Source organism: Lactuca virosa, chromosome 6 (genome assembly GCF_052849685.1).
Source record: "Lactuca virosa cultivar CGN04683 chromosome 6, Lactuca_virosa_CGN04683_v6, whole genome shotgun sequence".
Classification (NCBI taxonomy): Eukaryota; Viridiplantae; Streptophyta; class Magnoliopsida; order Asterales; family Asteraceae; genus Lactuca; species Lactuca virosa.
The window spans coordinates 4,208,949-4,221,864 of NC_136431.1; the positions used below are offsets into that span (position 1 = coordinate 4,208,949).

General features: G+C 35.8%; 1 protein-coding gene across 1 annotated transcript; it reads left to right on the forward strand.

The window, feature by feature from the left end:
- The first annotated feature begins 7,383 nt into the window (after window positions 1-7,383).
- On the forward strand, window positions 7,384-10,909 carry LOC145121286 (zinc finger BED domain-containing protein RICESLEEPER 2-like). The gene is made up of 7 exons (XM_079057060.1): window positions 7,384-7,431; window positions 7,858-8,104; window positions 8,569-9,247; window positions 9,494-9,998; window positions 10,045-10,282; window positions 10,349-10,750; window positions 10,842-10,909. Exons 1-7 carry the CDS (start codon window positions 7,384-7,386, stop codon window positions 10,907-10,909), a joined length of 2,187 nt encoding a protein of 728 aa, XP_078913186.1.
- Window positions 10,910-12,916: the final 2,007 nt, after the last annotated feature.

Sequence of the window (12,916 nt, forward strand, 5' to 3'; positions counted from 1 at the left end):
GTGGGGAGGTTTCTGGTGCTAATCTTGATGAGTTGATGGAACATCATGGTATCTTAACATTTTTAATTCATACCATTAAATGATTCTTATCATATAGAAATATACTTAAATAATTATTATAAAATATTGATAATATATATTATGCCATATATGTTCATAAAATTTCTCTATCTAAGGTCAAGGAGGAACTAGAAGAAAAAAAACTTGTAAAGGTAAGAAAGAGTTGCTCGTCTTTAGGGGACGAAAATTATTTTGTTTGGAACTGAAAAACTCGAAAACCAAATCAAATTGAAATTGATTTTAGACCAAACCGTGTTAAAATTTAGTATTTGGTTTGGTCCGAGACCAAACCGAACATTGAATTTGGTTTTTGGTTTCATGAAGTTTAGACCAAACCGAACCGAAAAACTGAATTGCATTAATTAATTAATTAAAAATATATTTTATATTTATATATTAAATAAAATGTTATATAACAAATATAAAATAAATCACAATATAGCCCTTTTAGCAATTTGGTATCCTCGATTTCCAAACCAAACCAAACCGAATTGGAATTCAATTTTCGATTTGGTCTAGAGGGATTTGAATTCGGTTTGCTTGAGTTTTCGATTTAGACGAAAAAATCAAATCGAGGAAACGGACGAACCCATAAATCGAACCTATTCTCACCCCTACTCATCTTTGCCCTTTGTGGTAGGGGTTGGGAAATGATGGATAGTTTAATGTGGACGATTTGGAAGATGAATCAAAAGTTTGGAATTTGTCATATCTTTGACAATCCTTTCTCATGGATTTGACACGTTGGGTCAGGTTAACGTGAGTTATTCAGATGATGCATGTTATAATTTTTTTCACTTGAAGTCTTCAAATTCGTTTCAGGTTTCGAGGTATTATTCTGACACAACAAGGGCACTACAAGATGATCCTTCTTTGACAAGGGTGTGTAAGCACATAGACCCCCGCCAGTCATGTTCGAGGATCAAACGAGCCCATATTTATGTGCATTTTGCACCTTTGATTTATACTTGAGTATAACATAAGATCATATTTGGTATTTGTGTAAATTCCAACTACCTAATATGTTTGATGACTCGAGTACACCAACATATTCTAGGCATGTGGCCCTACTAATCTGAGGATTTTGCTAAAATACACGTTAAATCAAAGGGAAATATCCAATAAAACCCTAATATTTTTGGTCGTTTTACGGTTTAATCATATTTTTTATTTTTTGAGCAGAAAAGTCTCGATTATTTTATATATTGCCTAAATTACCGAAACAATCCTCATTCTTTTTCAATAGAAAACGAAATATTATCGTCTAAAATTAGATAATCGTGACTTTTTTGTTTAAAAAATAAATGTTGGGATTAAATCGTAAACTAACCCAAAATATTGGGATTTTATCGGAAAATTCCCTTAACTCAAACATGTTTGTTTTGGACAAAAGAAGTATAATACTTTCTCAAAGAATGTATATTTGACGAGTGCCACATGTGTGGTAATATATATATATATATATATATATATATATATATATATATATATATATATATATATATATAAAGAGTTGAGAGTAGACACATAGTATTACATAAATTTTGGTTAATGACTCAAAAAAATATTTAGAAAATGTGGGGATCAAAATTACTAAGTTGTGACAGCAACTATGACTAACTATGTGATTCAAAGAAGTGCTGAAATTCTACACTTATATCACATAACCAAGTTCTATATTTTTCTTGTGGAATGAAAGAATATGTTGTTGGATTGATGAGATTGCATATCATAATTCTAGAAGACTAGAAATATGAGCATCCTAATACTTGTAGTTGGCTTGATGCTACATATAATGTACTAATATCAATGCAAGATGCACAACTATTAATGACAAAATAACCTTTATAAGTTTATATAGTTTATAGGTGACATAAGAGAATGTCGACACCATGGTAGAGAGGAGTATTATAGTTATGATTATGAAAACTTTCTAAGCTCGAAAACTATTCAATGTTTACCTATATTTGATTGGGATTTTAATTAATTTTTTTTAATAAAAAAAAGATACATGACAATTGACATAATGATAAACTTGGTAGATTCATCAAAGCAAATGTCCATCCAAAGTGGGGAATGACTCTCTGATATATGGGCAACTTTAACTTTTGGCAACATGTCGATTGGCTACTTTGAATGGCTCCAATACCCTCATTATAATTATTTTTTTTAACTTATTAAAATATGTCTTAATATTTGCTTATAAAAAGGTAGAATAACAAACGTATCCATCATGAAATAGTAATGTGTACTTTGATTCAAAGTTGTTTGCGGATATATCCAAGATAATCGCATGGCACAAAATTTACCATTTTAACTATAAAATCACTTAGGAACATTTTATTACATTTTCAATATATTTAGATATGAGAGCAAAAGAATCTCTAAATGCATTGAACTTAAACGTACGGTGGGTCATATACCCCGGACACTATGATTAATCTTTAAGGAACACAACTACGGCTACTTGTTGTATTGAAATTAGGATGGTCAAGTGTTAAAAGGGAAAAACGAATAAATATTTTATATCATTTTGAACGGTCATTGGAGTTTTGTGTGAGAAGAAGGTATATCTATATTTACCATCATTTTGAGCAACCACATTAATTTTGTGTGACAAGATGGTAAAGTTGAAACTAAAGTGTAAATTCTATAGAGTGACTATAAGATAAACTCTATTTGATGGTTCCGAATGTTGACCGATTAAGAATCAGCACAAGAGGAAGATGGAGTTTGCAAAAATGAGGATGTTGTAGTGCACTTGAGGTAAAACTTTGGTGTACATGGTTCCAAACACGACAATCAGAAACGCGCTAGGAGGGACATCAATTATAGAAAAAATAAGGGAAGAAATATTACGGTGGTTCAACATGTCGCCTTGAGAAATCGACGATTGTTGTCTGGAGTTTGGAGACGGTCGTTATTGATGGTGTAAGAAGGAGAGAGGCCCATATAAAATGAGAAGATAGTGCGAGGTTATATTTAAAAGGACTAGACATTCTCGATGACATGACCTCAACTATGACAATATTTTGAAAGCTCGTTGTCATAGTAATGAAGTAGTATCTCAATAGTTTAGGTGATTGCTACCTCCCCATTGTTGGTACATGTTGCTTTTTAGTACAATGTATATATGAAAAAAAAGACTAACAATAAGCTAGTAAAAAGATTACAAAGTTAAATCAACATTGAGTTTTAAAACCAAAAAATCTAATTAACATTGATCTTACATGTAACACCCCATTTTTTACAGCATAAACGAACAGTTACGTAAATAGACGTTTTTTTTTATAGATGACTATTTATGATAAATAGTCTTGATGAAAGTCGTAATAATTATAAAAGAGAGGATGTGAATATAAAGAACGCCTAAATCTGACTTCGTAGGAGGAAGTTATGATTTTTAGAAGTTTCAGTATAGCAGTGTCCGACACAGAAACCGAATTTTAGATCGGTCGATTGTTAGGCAAAACAATCTAAATGAAAGTTGAAGATCTCTTGATTTAGAAGTTCGTCGATATAAAGACAGTTGAGAACGGATGTCGTATGAAAGAGTTATGTTTTTTATACGGGGTTTAACAATCTAAGCTTGTTAAAAATATAACTTTAAAAATAAAGTGTGAAATAGCCAACAGAGTCTAAATGAAAGTTGTACTACTTATCGATAGCTACGCATGGATATACAGAATGTCAAAAATGGAGCTCGTAAGAAGAATTTACGGAATTTAAAAAATTCATGTTTTGCGCGGCACGCAGAGAAGCACTGTGTGCGCTTCTAAAAGGGGTCCACACGGACAAATCCTATCTTGACATGTGGCAAGTAGAAGGTGGAGAGATATAGGCCAAAAGGCGTGATGTGCCCAGAAAGAGGCGTGGTGCGCCCCCTATTTTCCTAAAAATAGCAGTGAATTGTTGCTCATTCTCTCATCCCTTCAGCCCCAAAATTATAATAGCCCGATGATGAGGTATTTTCAATTCTAACCTCCTTTGTATGAAGGAATATTGCATTTTGACCCTTGTGCATGAGAAATATTGCAAAAATGGCCCATAGTGGCCTTTTGGTGATTTTGTCCAAAGACATAGTACGTTGGGCGTACTTGGGCTGACCTTAGTACGATGGGCGTACACCATACGCATGGCATACGTGAAGGATATATAAACATCATTAACTCCTCATTTCTCATTCGCTCTTCAGCCTCCACTTGCCAATTCGTCCATCTAGAACCCTAAACCTCCTTGAGAGTGTTCTTGAGCTTTTGTGGGTACTTTTGGTGATTTAGAAGGAAGGAGAAAAAGAGAAGACCACCTTGGAAGAGTAAGACACCTTAGATCCAGAATCTCACCACCATTTGGCATCATTTTAAGGTAAAAAGCTCTGACATTGATGAATATTGCTCTTAGTTCTTGTTATGGTTAAGTTTCACGCATTTTGGTCCCTTTTGCTTGATGTTCTTGAGTATGGTTTACTCTAGACTTCATGAGCTGTCCTTTCAGAGGTTTTGGGGTGGCTTGAGTAAAAAAAATGGGTTCTTGGTCGTTAATATCCTTTCATGCATGAGCTAGGAAGTCTTAATGCGTTAAGGAGTTAAGATTTTGGGTATTGGACACTTTATAGTATGAAAAGTCATAAAGTTGGAAACTTTATGACTTAGGACATCATTTTGAGCTTGGATCTGAGTTTTGGAGGGAAGGGATTAATGGAATAAGCTCTTAATGAGGTTTTGGGACTGGGCAACGTACGTTGGGTGTACTTTGAGGTACGTTGCGCGTACGTGTTCAGCGCCCCATTTTTTGTCAACATCAGAGTACGCGGGGCGTACTCTCTTGGTACGTAGGGCGTACTCCGCTGGGAAGAAATATTGACTTTTGGACCTTGAGCGTTGACTTTAACTTTGACCAGGGTTGACCAAGTTTGACTTAAGGGTATTTTGAGCTATAGTTAAGCCTTGCTCTCTATCTATTGAATAAGTGACCTGTAGAGCCGGTATTCGGAGCCGTGTATTGTTCAGCTATTCATCAGACTGTGAGGTGAGTTTCTTCTCACTGTATCGTGGGTCGAAGGCACCAATGTCGACCCACTAGATTATTTATCATAGTTAGGATAATATTATGCTAGTATGTGGTTGATTAGTAGATCTTCATGATTATTTGTATTTGTTGGTTCTGTGTTTATGTTTATCTGTTACATATGTCAACATATTGTGTTGGGTTGAGGTTGTATTGCTTTGTGCGGTAGCCAACAAACCCGGTAGCATTCCAAATATGATTGAGGGACCGATTGGAATGCCAGACTCATACCGAGGGCTCGGGAGCATTCTAGATATGAGCTGAGGGCCCAATTGGAATGCCAGACTCATACTGAGGGCTCGGGAGCATTCCAGATATGAGTTGAGGGGACGAATGGCATGCCAGACTCATACTGAGTGCTCGAGGGTAATCCAGTCTTTCTAGCTGTGGACCCGATATATGTTGTTATATATATATATATATATATATATATATATATATATATATATATATATGTGTGTGTGTGTATGTGTGTGTGTTGGTACTTTGGGGGAACTCACTAAGCTTTGGCTTACAGTTTTTAGTTTATCGTTTCAGGACTTCAGAGGATCGTGGAAAGGCAAGGGCATGATCGTACACAACTTCCTATTTTATGTCACTAGGTCTTGGTAAAACTATGATTTAAAATAATACTTTTGAAACAATGACTATTTTAGTAAACAATGTTGATTTTGAAAATTTTAAATTTATTATGATTTTTTAGTGTTACAAGTTGGTATCAGAGCCTTGGTTTGAGAGAAATGGATGAATATTCGTGTGAATCCAGACTCAAACTAGGGAACTATAAAAGTTTTTAAACTGATTTTCAAAATTATTTTCAAAAGTAACCAAGGAAGGATGTGATGTGTGCGATCAGACGGAGCAATAAAGTATACCCCAAGTTACCCACACTGTTATTTGATATTATGTTTATGTTAGAACAACATGCTAGTGGTAGGCTAGGGATCTTCAGGAATTGCATGATAGACTGGCCTGATAATTGATTCCTGATAGCCTAGGATTCTTTCTTGTATGGAATTGACATCATTAATGTAGTTGCTTAATGTATGCATCATATTTGTACATAACTAAGATTTTATAGCCTGAGAATGCTTGGTTTAGCCTTATTTCCTGTTCTTGTTTAATGAAGGGCCTAGGGTAGAATCAAGTATTCGACTATCTATAGGATCCAATGTTATGTATGATTAGCATACACGGGTGTTGATGAAGTGTGGAATAAAGTATGAATCAAATCAGAGTAATCAGAATATAGATTGAACACACGATGTAAATATGATCTGGTTTCAGCTCTATTATGCTTTCAATGTTACAGAGAGATAATAGACAATTTCATACAAAGACTCTTATCTAACTCTAAGTAATGTCCCTATTTATAGGAAACATGAAAGCACACAAAAAATTACAAGGAATAAAACAAGTACGCTTCGTTACATAAATGCCTTGTAAAATAAACTTAGATCTTCGACATATTACAACAGGTCTTCGACCCTTACATTCTCCCCCTTTGTAATAATGTCGACCAATCTTCAGTTCAAAAGAATCTGTATCGCATACAACATCACTCTTCGAATTTCAGAATACCAAGAAATGATCTTCTTCAATTCCTTCTTGTCACCTTCGTTATTCTTCTTGCAGCTATTCATATGAACAATGAAGTTCGTATACTGGGACGTTGTGTATCTTTCCACTTCACAAGCTTGGAACAAGATTCTCTTGGCTTTTCCATTTTTGTCTTTTCCTGCAAAGACCATGCCAAAAGGCTTCAAACATATTTCCCCATCAACATACTTTTTCAACTCAGGTTGAGTCTTCGTTGGTTCCATGGGTACTTTCACTTCCAACCCCTTCACAGTAGCTAACTCCACATCCGTTAGGGCCAAACACTCATAGTAGTTATCTATGAATATTTTGATGTGAGCTAGACCAAGACGAAATACTTCTGGATCAGTCTCTCGAAGATACGAAGCATCTTTGTCTTTCAGAAGTAATGCAACTTGTATAAGATCATACAAGTTCATTAATGGAAAATCAGCAATCGAGAAATTACACTCCTGACCATTTGCCCTTGCAACATAAAATCGAAGGTTCTGCATCATGTCTTCGAAAAGAACATCCTTCTGAATACTGATCACCTTCTTGATCTTCACGAGTGACCAAACTTCCTTTGGAAGTTTCCCTAACACAACATGAAACCTGAGCTTCATGTATGTATAATCATCATCATTGTCGAACTTCTCAACAATTTTGTACTAAGCCATGATGAACATCATTTCGTTGATTGGGAAATCCGGTTGTCTCATATCCGTATTTACAACTGCAAAGCTCTGCTTTGGCTTCTTCTCAAAAGCATACATATGGTTTAGGGATGGCAAAAAAACCCGAACCCGACGGGGAAACCCGATCCCCGAAGTTTTCGGGCCGGGTCGGGTCGTTCTTATCGGGTTTCGGGTCGGGTATCGGGTCCTTATCAGGTATTTTTTTCGGGTTCGGGCCAGGGAGTGGGGAGTGCCTACCCCGACCCGACCCGCCCCGAATATATATATATATATATATATATATATATATATATATATATATATATATATATATAAAATTACACTTCTGTCCCTGGAAGAGTAACCCTAAAATCACACATTCAGTCATTCACGCAGTCACGCTTCTCTTGATCTCTTCTAGTTCCAGCCGACTTCATTATTCCAAATCAACAAAATCAAATGTTCACTTTTTCAGCTATGGTCCGATGATCGGTCGATCGTTTTCAAATCCATCCTTCATTTTCATCGAGTGCGCCATCGCGATCAACAGGAAGCTATTGCGACCATCGTCATTCGTCCAGCTAGCAACGTCCCGACTCCTGAAGTTCCGTTTCATCGAAGACTCGAAGCTCGTCCTCGTCGGTTTCACAGTTTCACTCATCTAGTCGGTTTCACAGTTTCACTTGTCTCGTTGGAGAATCGGCAATCGTTTGAGAATCCAGGTAAAAATAATGCTTAATTGAACTTGATAATTTCGAACTGTGATGGATTTGAATATGATTTATGATTATCTCGAATCCAGTTGCTGTTTATGATGAACTGATTTTGGATTTCGAATATGATTTTTGTATTGATTTTGGATAATGTTGAATACAGCTGATTTGTACCGATAATCTGATTTCTGATATTTAAATGCATATATTACTTGATTTCTTTTCAAATGAACATAATATTTGTTGAGTCTGATACTCTGATATGACATTGATTTGAGTTGAATATATGGTTTCTGATTTCTAATCTGTTTCTGATCTGCTTAGACTGATCTGTTGAGTGAATTTAATCTGTTTTGATTTCTAATTTATATAGACAGATTTGTTGAGTGAATCTGATTTGAGTTGATTTCTGATTTCTAATCTATTTAGACAGATTTGTTGAGTATAATATGACATTGGTTTTTATTTTTCAGGAAATATGAATTCAAACAGTCAAAATCATGCTCCAACTGCAAGTAGTCAAGATGTGGGAGGTTCGGGTTCTAATCAACAAAATACTGATTCTGTGGATCAACAAGATGGGACAAATATTAATGATACAGTTTTTGATGAAGATGGAGATGAAGTGGTTGGTTCGAAAAGGGCAACACGTTCACCGACATGGCGTCATTTTATAAAATTTAAATTGAATGGTGAAGTTAAAGCAAGATGTAAATATTGCTCTAAAGTGTTGGGTGCAGATAGCAAGAATGGCACAAAACATTTACTTGCACATTATAAGCGTTGTGTAAACAAACCCTTTACAGATATTCGCCAATCTATCTTGGTGCAAGAAAAAAAGAAACTAGATGGTACTACAGCGCATGTTTCAAATTATACATTTAATGCTGATACTTCAAGGAAGGATTTGGCTGAAATGATTATTGTGCATGAGTATCTGCTTTCAATAGTAGAGCATCATGGATTTAGGAAGTTTGTGGGAGGTCTTCAACCTTTGTTTAAGGTTCCTTATCGAAACACCATCAAGGGCGACATCAAAAGTATTTATGATTACGAAAGGGATAAAACTATGAGTTTGTTAGCAAAGAACAAAAGCAGAATTGCAGTTACTACCGATATGTGGACATCTAATCATCAAAAAAAGGGTTTATGGCAATCACAACACATTTGTAGATCAAAACTGGAACTTGCAAAGCAGAATTATGAGGTATATTATAATTATTTAACTACAATTTATACATACTTATTATTTATGTGTTAATATTAACATATATATATATATATATATATATATATATATATATTCTTAAATAGGTTTATTTACGTGCCTTGTCCGCATACATCTGATGTTCTTGCCGACATACTTTATGTTACTTTGTGTGATTGGAATCTTGATAGGAAAGTGTCAACTCTTACTGTGGATAATTGTACCACAAATGATGCAATTATCAGGATATTATTAGAGAAAATTCCTCTAAAATCACTAATGATGAATGGTGATTTGTTTCATATGCGTTGTTGTGCACATATTCTCAATCTTATTGTCCAAGATGGCTTATCTCTAATTAAATTTGAGATTGAGAGAATCAGAGAGAGTGTTCAATTTTGGTCTGCATCACCAAAGAGGGAGCAAAATTTTGTGACATCAGCAGAACAGTTGGGAATACCATACTCGAAGAAGTTGATACTTGACTGCAAGACGCGGTGGAACTCTACATTCTTGATGTTGAGTGTTGCTATAAGCTACAAAGAGGTTTTCGATCGGGTAAAGACAAGAGACCCGAAGTATACATGTTTTCCTACAGAACAGGATTGGGAGTTGGCTAGTGAGATTTGTGAAAGATTACAGCTTTTTTATGAGGTGACTGTTATGTTCTCTGGTTCAAAGTATCCTACAGCTAATGTTTTTTTTTCCTTTGATATGTGAGATTGGGTATTCTTTGCGTGAGTGGACGAAATCTCCTATTGAGGAGATTAGGGATATGGCTGACCAAATGGTTTCTAAGTTCAATAAGTATTGGTCTGTAATTCATGGGATAATGGGAATGACAGCGGTTTTAGATCCACGATACAAGTTAAAGTTTGTGGAGTTACTTTTGCCTGTGCTTTATGGAGAAGAAAAGGAAAAGATTGAATTTCAAAATTTGGAGGCGTTTGTCAAAACTTTGTTTCAAGAGTACGAGTCAAGTAATGCATCTAAAAAAAAGGAAGAGTATTATCTTAAATTATTAACATTTTTATACTAAACATTAGGTGTTTATGGTGGTTCAGTTCCCGGTTCATCTTCATTTGGTTCTAGTATCTCTTCCGGTCATCGTGTTGGATTCAAAAAGCTCTTATCGGATATTGCTTCTATTACTAGAGATGATGATGAATCAGGAGGTATGAGTGAGTTGGATAACTACCTGAAGGAGAAATTGTTGCCTAAAGACATGGAACTTGATTTGTTGGCGTGGTGGAAAACAAATGGGATTAAGTACCCGACACTACAAAGGATAACTAAAGATATATTAGCTATTCCTGTTTTCACTGTTGCCTCGGAATCAGCTTTCAGCACTAGTGGAAGATTAGTAAGTCCTCATCGTAGTCGACTTCATCCAAAGACATTGGAGGCTTTAATGTGTGCTCAAAGTTGGTTGTTGAATGAAATTCGAGGTAGTATACTATTTTATATTAATTATATGAAATTGTGAATCTTTTTTGCATATTAATAATATTAATTTTTTACAACAAACTTGTTCTGAAGAGACCGAGGCATATTGTCGTTCAGTTGAATTTGATTATGATGTGGAAGAGGTAAAACGACACTTCTAAAAATATTAATTTTATACAGTTTCCATGATTTGGTTTGATTTTGAGTTTGTTTAATATTTTGTCGGAAAACACTAAAGAAAGCGGGACAACAAGTTTGGATGATCTTGTTTGATTTTGAGTTTGTTTTAATGCTAAGTGGTAATGTATTATTGTGATGAATTAGTTTTTCATGTTGTGTACTTGGGTGTTTTGGTTGGTTGGTTGTTACAACATTAGACTACTAGTAATTTCTATTTGGTTAAATGATTTAAGAACTTATTTGGTATTTTAAGCCTATGCAACTTCTTAATTTATCATTCTGTATTTATACCTTTTCCTTCTTTTTTTTTTCTGCCATATTTCGGGTTTTAGGGTCGGGTTTTCGGGTAATTATCGGGTTTCGGATTTAGGGTCGGGTTCGGGGAAATTTTCAGCCCCGACGGGGAGCCCCGATAAGAAACCCGTCGGGTATCGGGTCGGGTTCGGGTACACATTTAGAAATCGGGTTCGGGTTTGGGAAGCCATGCCCCGCCCCGAACCCGCCCCGTTGCCATTCCTAATATGGTTATATGCAACTCTTGCTTCAATTGTTTCATAGTTGTAATGCTTCGCAAGATCACCCTTGTTCATTCCAGGTGGGTCACTTGCACGAAGACTTAAAATGCTTTGCACTACTCTCAACTTCTCAAGCTCAGCATCAGTTTCAACTTTCTTCTCTTCTTTCGACTTTTCTACCAAGATTGTTTTGCCTTTATCTTTAACTGAGGAATTATCAACAACTTCCTTGGGCTTCGAACTGCTGCCACCTTCCCCAATCACAATTCATTTAAAAATTGGTCTTGGATTTGGCTTCGTTGAAATTGGCATTGTTGTCACAACTATCGAAGTAACAGGTCCAGCAGTTGACATAATTGGCTTCGACACTGGAATCGTTGTTTGAAAAATCTTCCCAACAGTTTTCACAGTTTCATGCGAACCTTCACTAACCTTCGCATTACCAACCTTCTTCTTTCCCCCTTGCACCCCTGTGACCACATGTGGGGCATCTGTTGGTAGTAAACTGGAAAACTTGGATAATGGAGCTAACTGTTTGTGCAACACAGCCTCGAACTGAGAAAACTTCTGAGACAAGAATTCTGGAGTTATTATCGAAGAGGCAACAGGTGTTGTAGACAAATCTTTCAACTCCTTCAACAAAGAAGTAAGCTCCACAAAGCTTCGACTGTTGGCTGTTGAAAGTTGAGTAACTTGAGGACTCAAGCCTTCATACAACTTGACATATTTGGTGACAGCCTCACAGATAACATCCACTTTTTGATTTAGAGATTCATAGTCTTGTTGAGCACTAGCAATCTCTTTCATCATGTCTTCACGAAGTTCTTGAAGCTTGAGATTGACATCTTCGCGAACTTGCTTCACGTCTTTAATGAATAAGACATGTCTTTCTTTAGCTACCATTCGTAAGTCTTTAACTTCACTCACAAAGTTCGAAGACTGAGACTTCACCCGCAGTTCGTTACACTTATCGCTTTGATCCACCTTCTCCAAGATTTTAGATTCTGAATCTTGAAGCATTCCAGATACCTTACTAACCATTCTGGCTTCGAATGCTTTAAGCATAACATCCAATTCCAAACTTGAAAGAGATTGACTTCCCCCCATGTCAGCTTGAGATTGAATAATAGAATTCATCTTCTTATTCAAAATCTTGAATTGCTTCATTGTCATTAACATGTTGTCGAGGTAAGTTTCTTCTTCTTCGTCAAATTCCATCTCTTCAAACGTTCCCCCAAAACCCCCTTCGTCAACATCAGTATCCTCAGTATTTTGAAGTGGATCAGTGGTTTGCGATGAGAACAAGGTTGTGATGGGTTGGGTGAGAATGGTTTCAACGGTGGGTGAATTGGTAGTGTTCGTGATAGGGACAATCAATGGTGGTAAAGAAACAAAAGTAGCAGAGGATGCAGGAATACCTTGAGTCGAAACAACAAGTTCTTTATTCATATTTCCTTCACCCATATTGACATT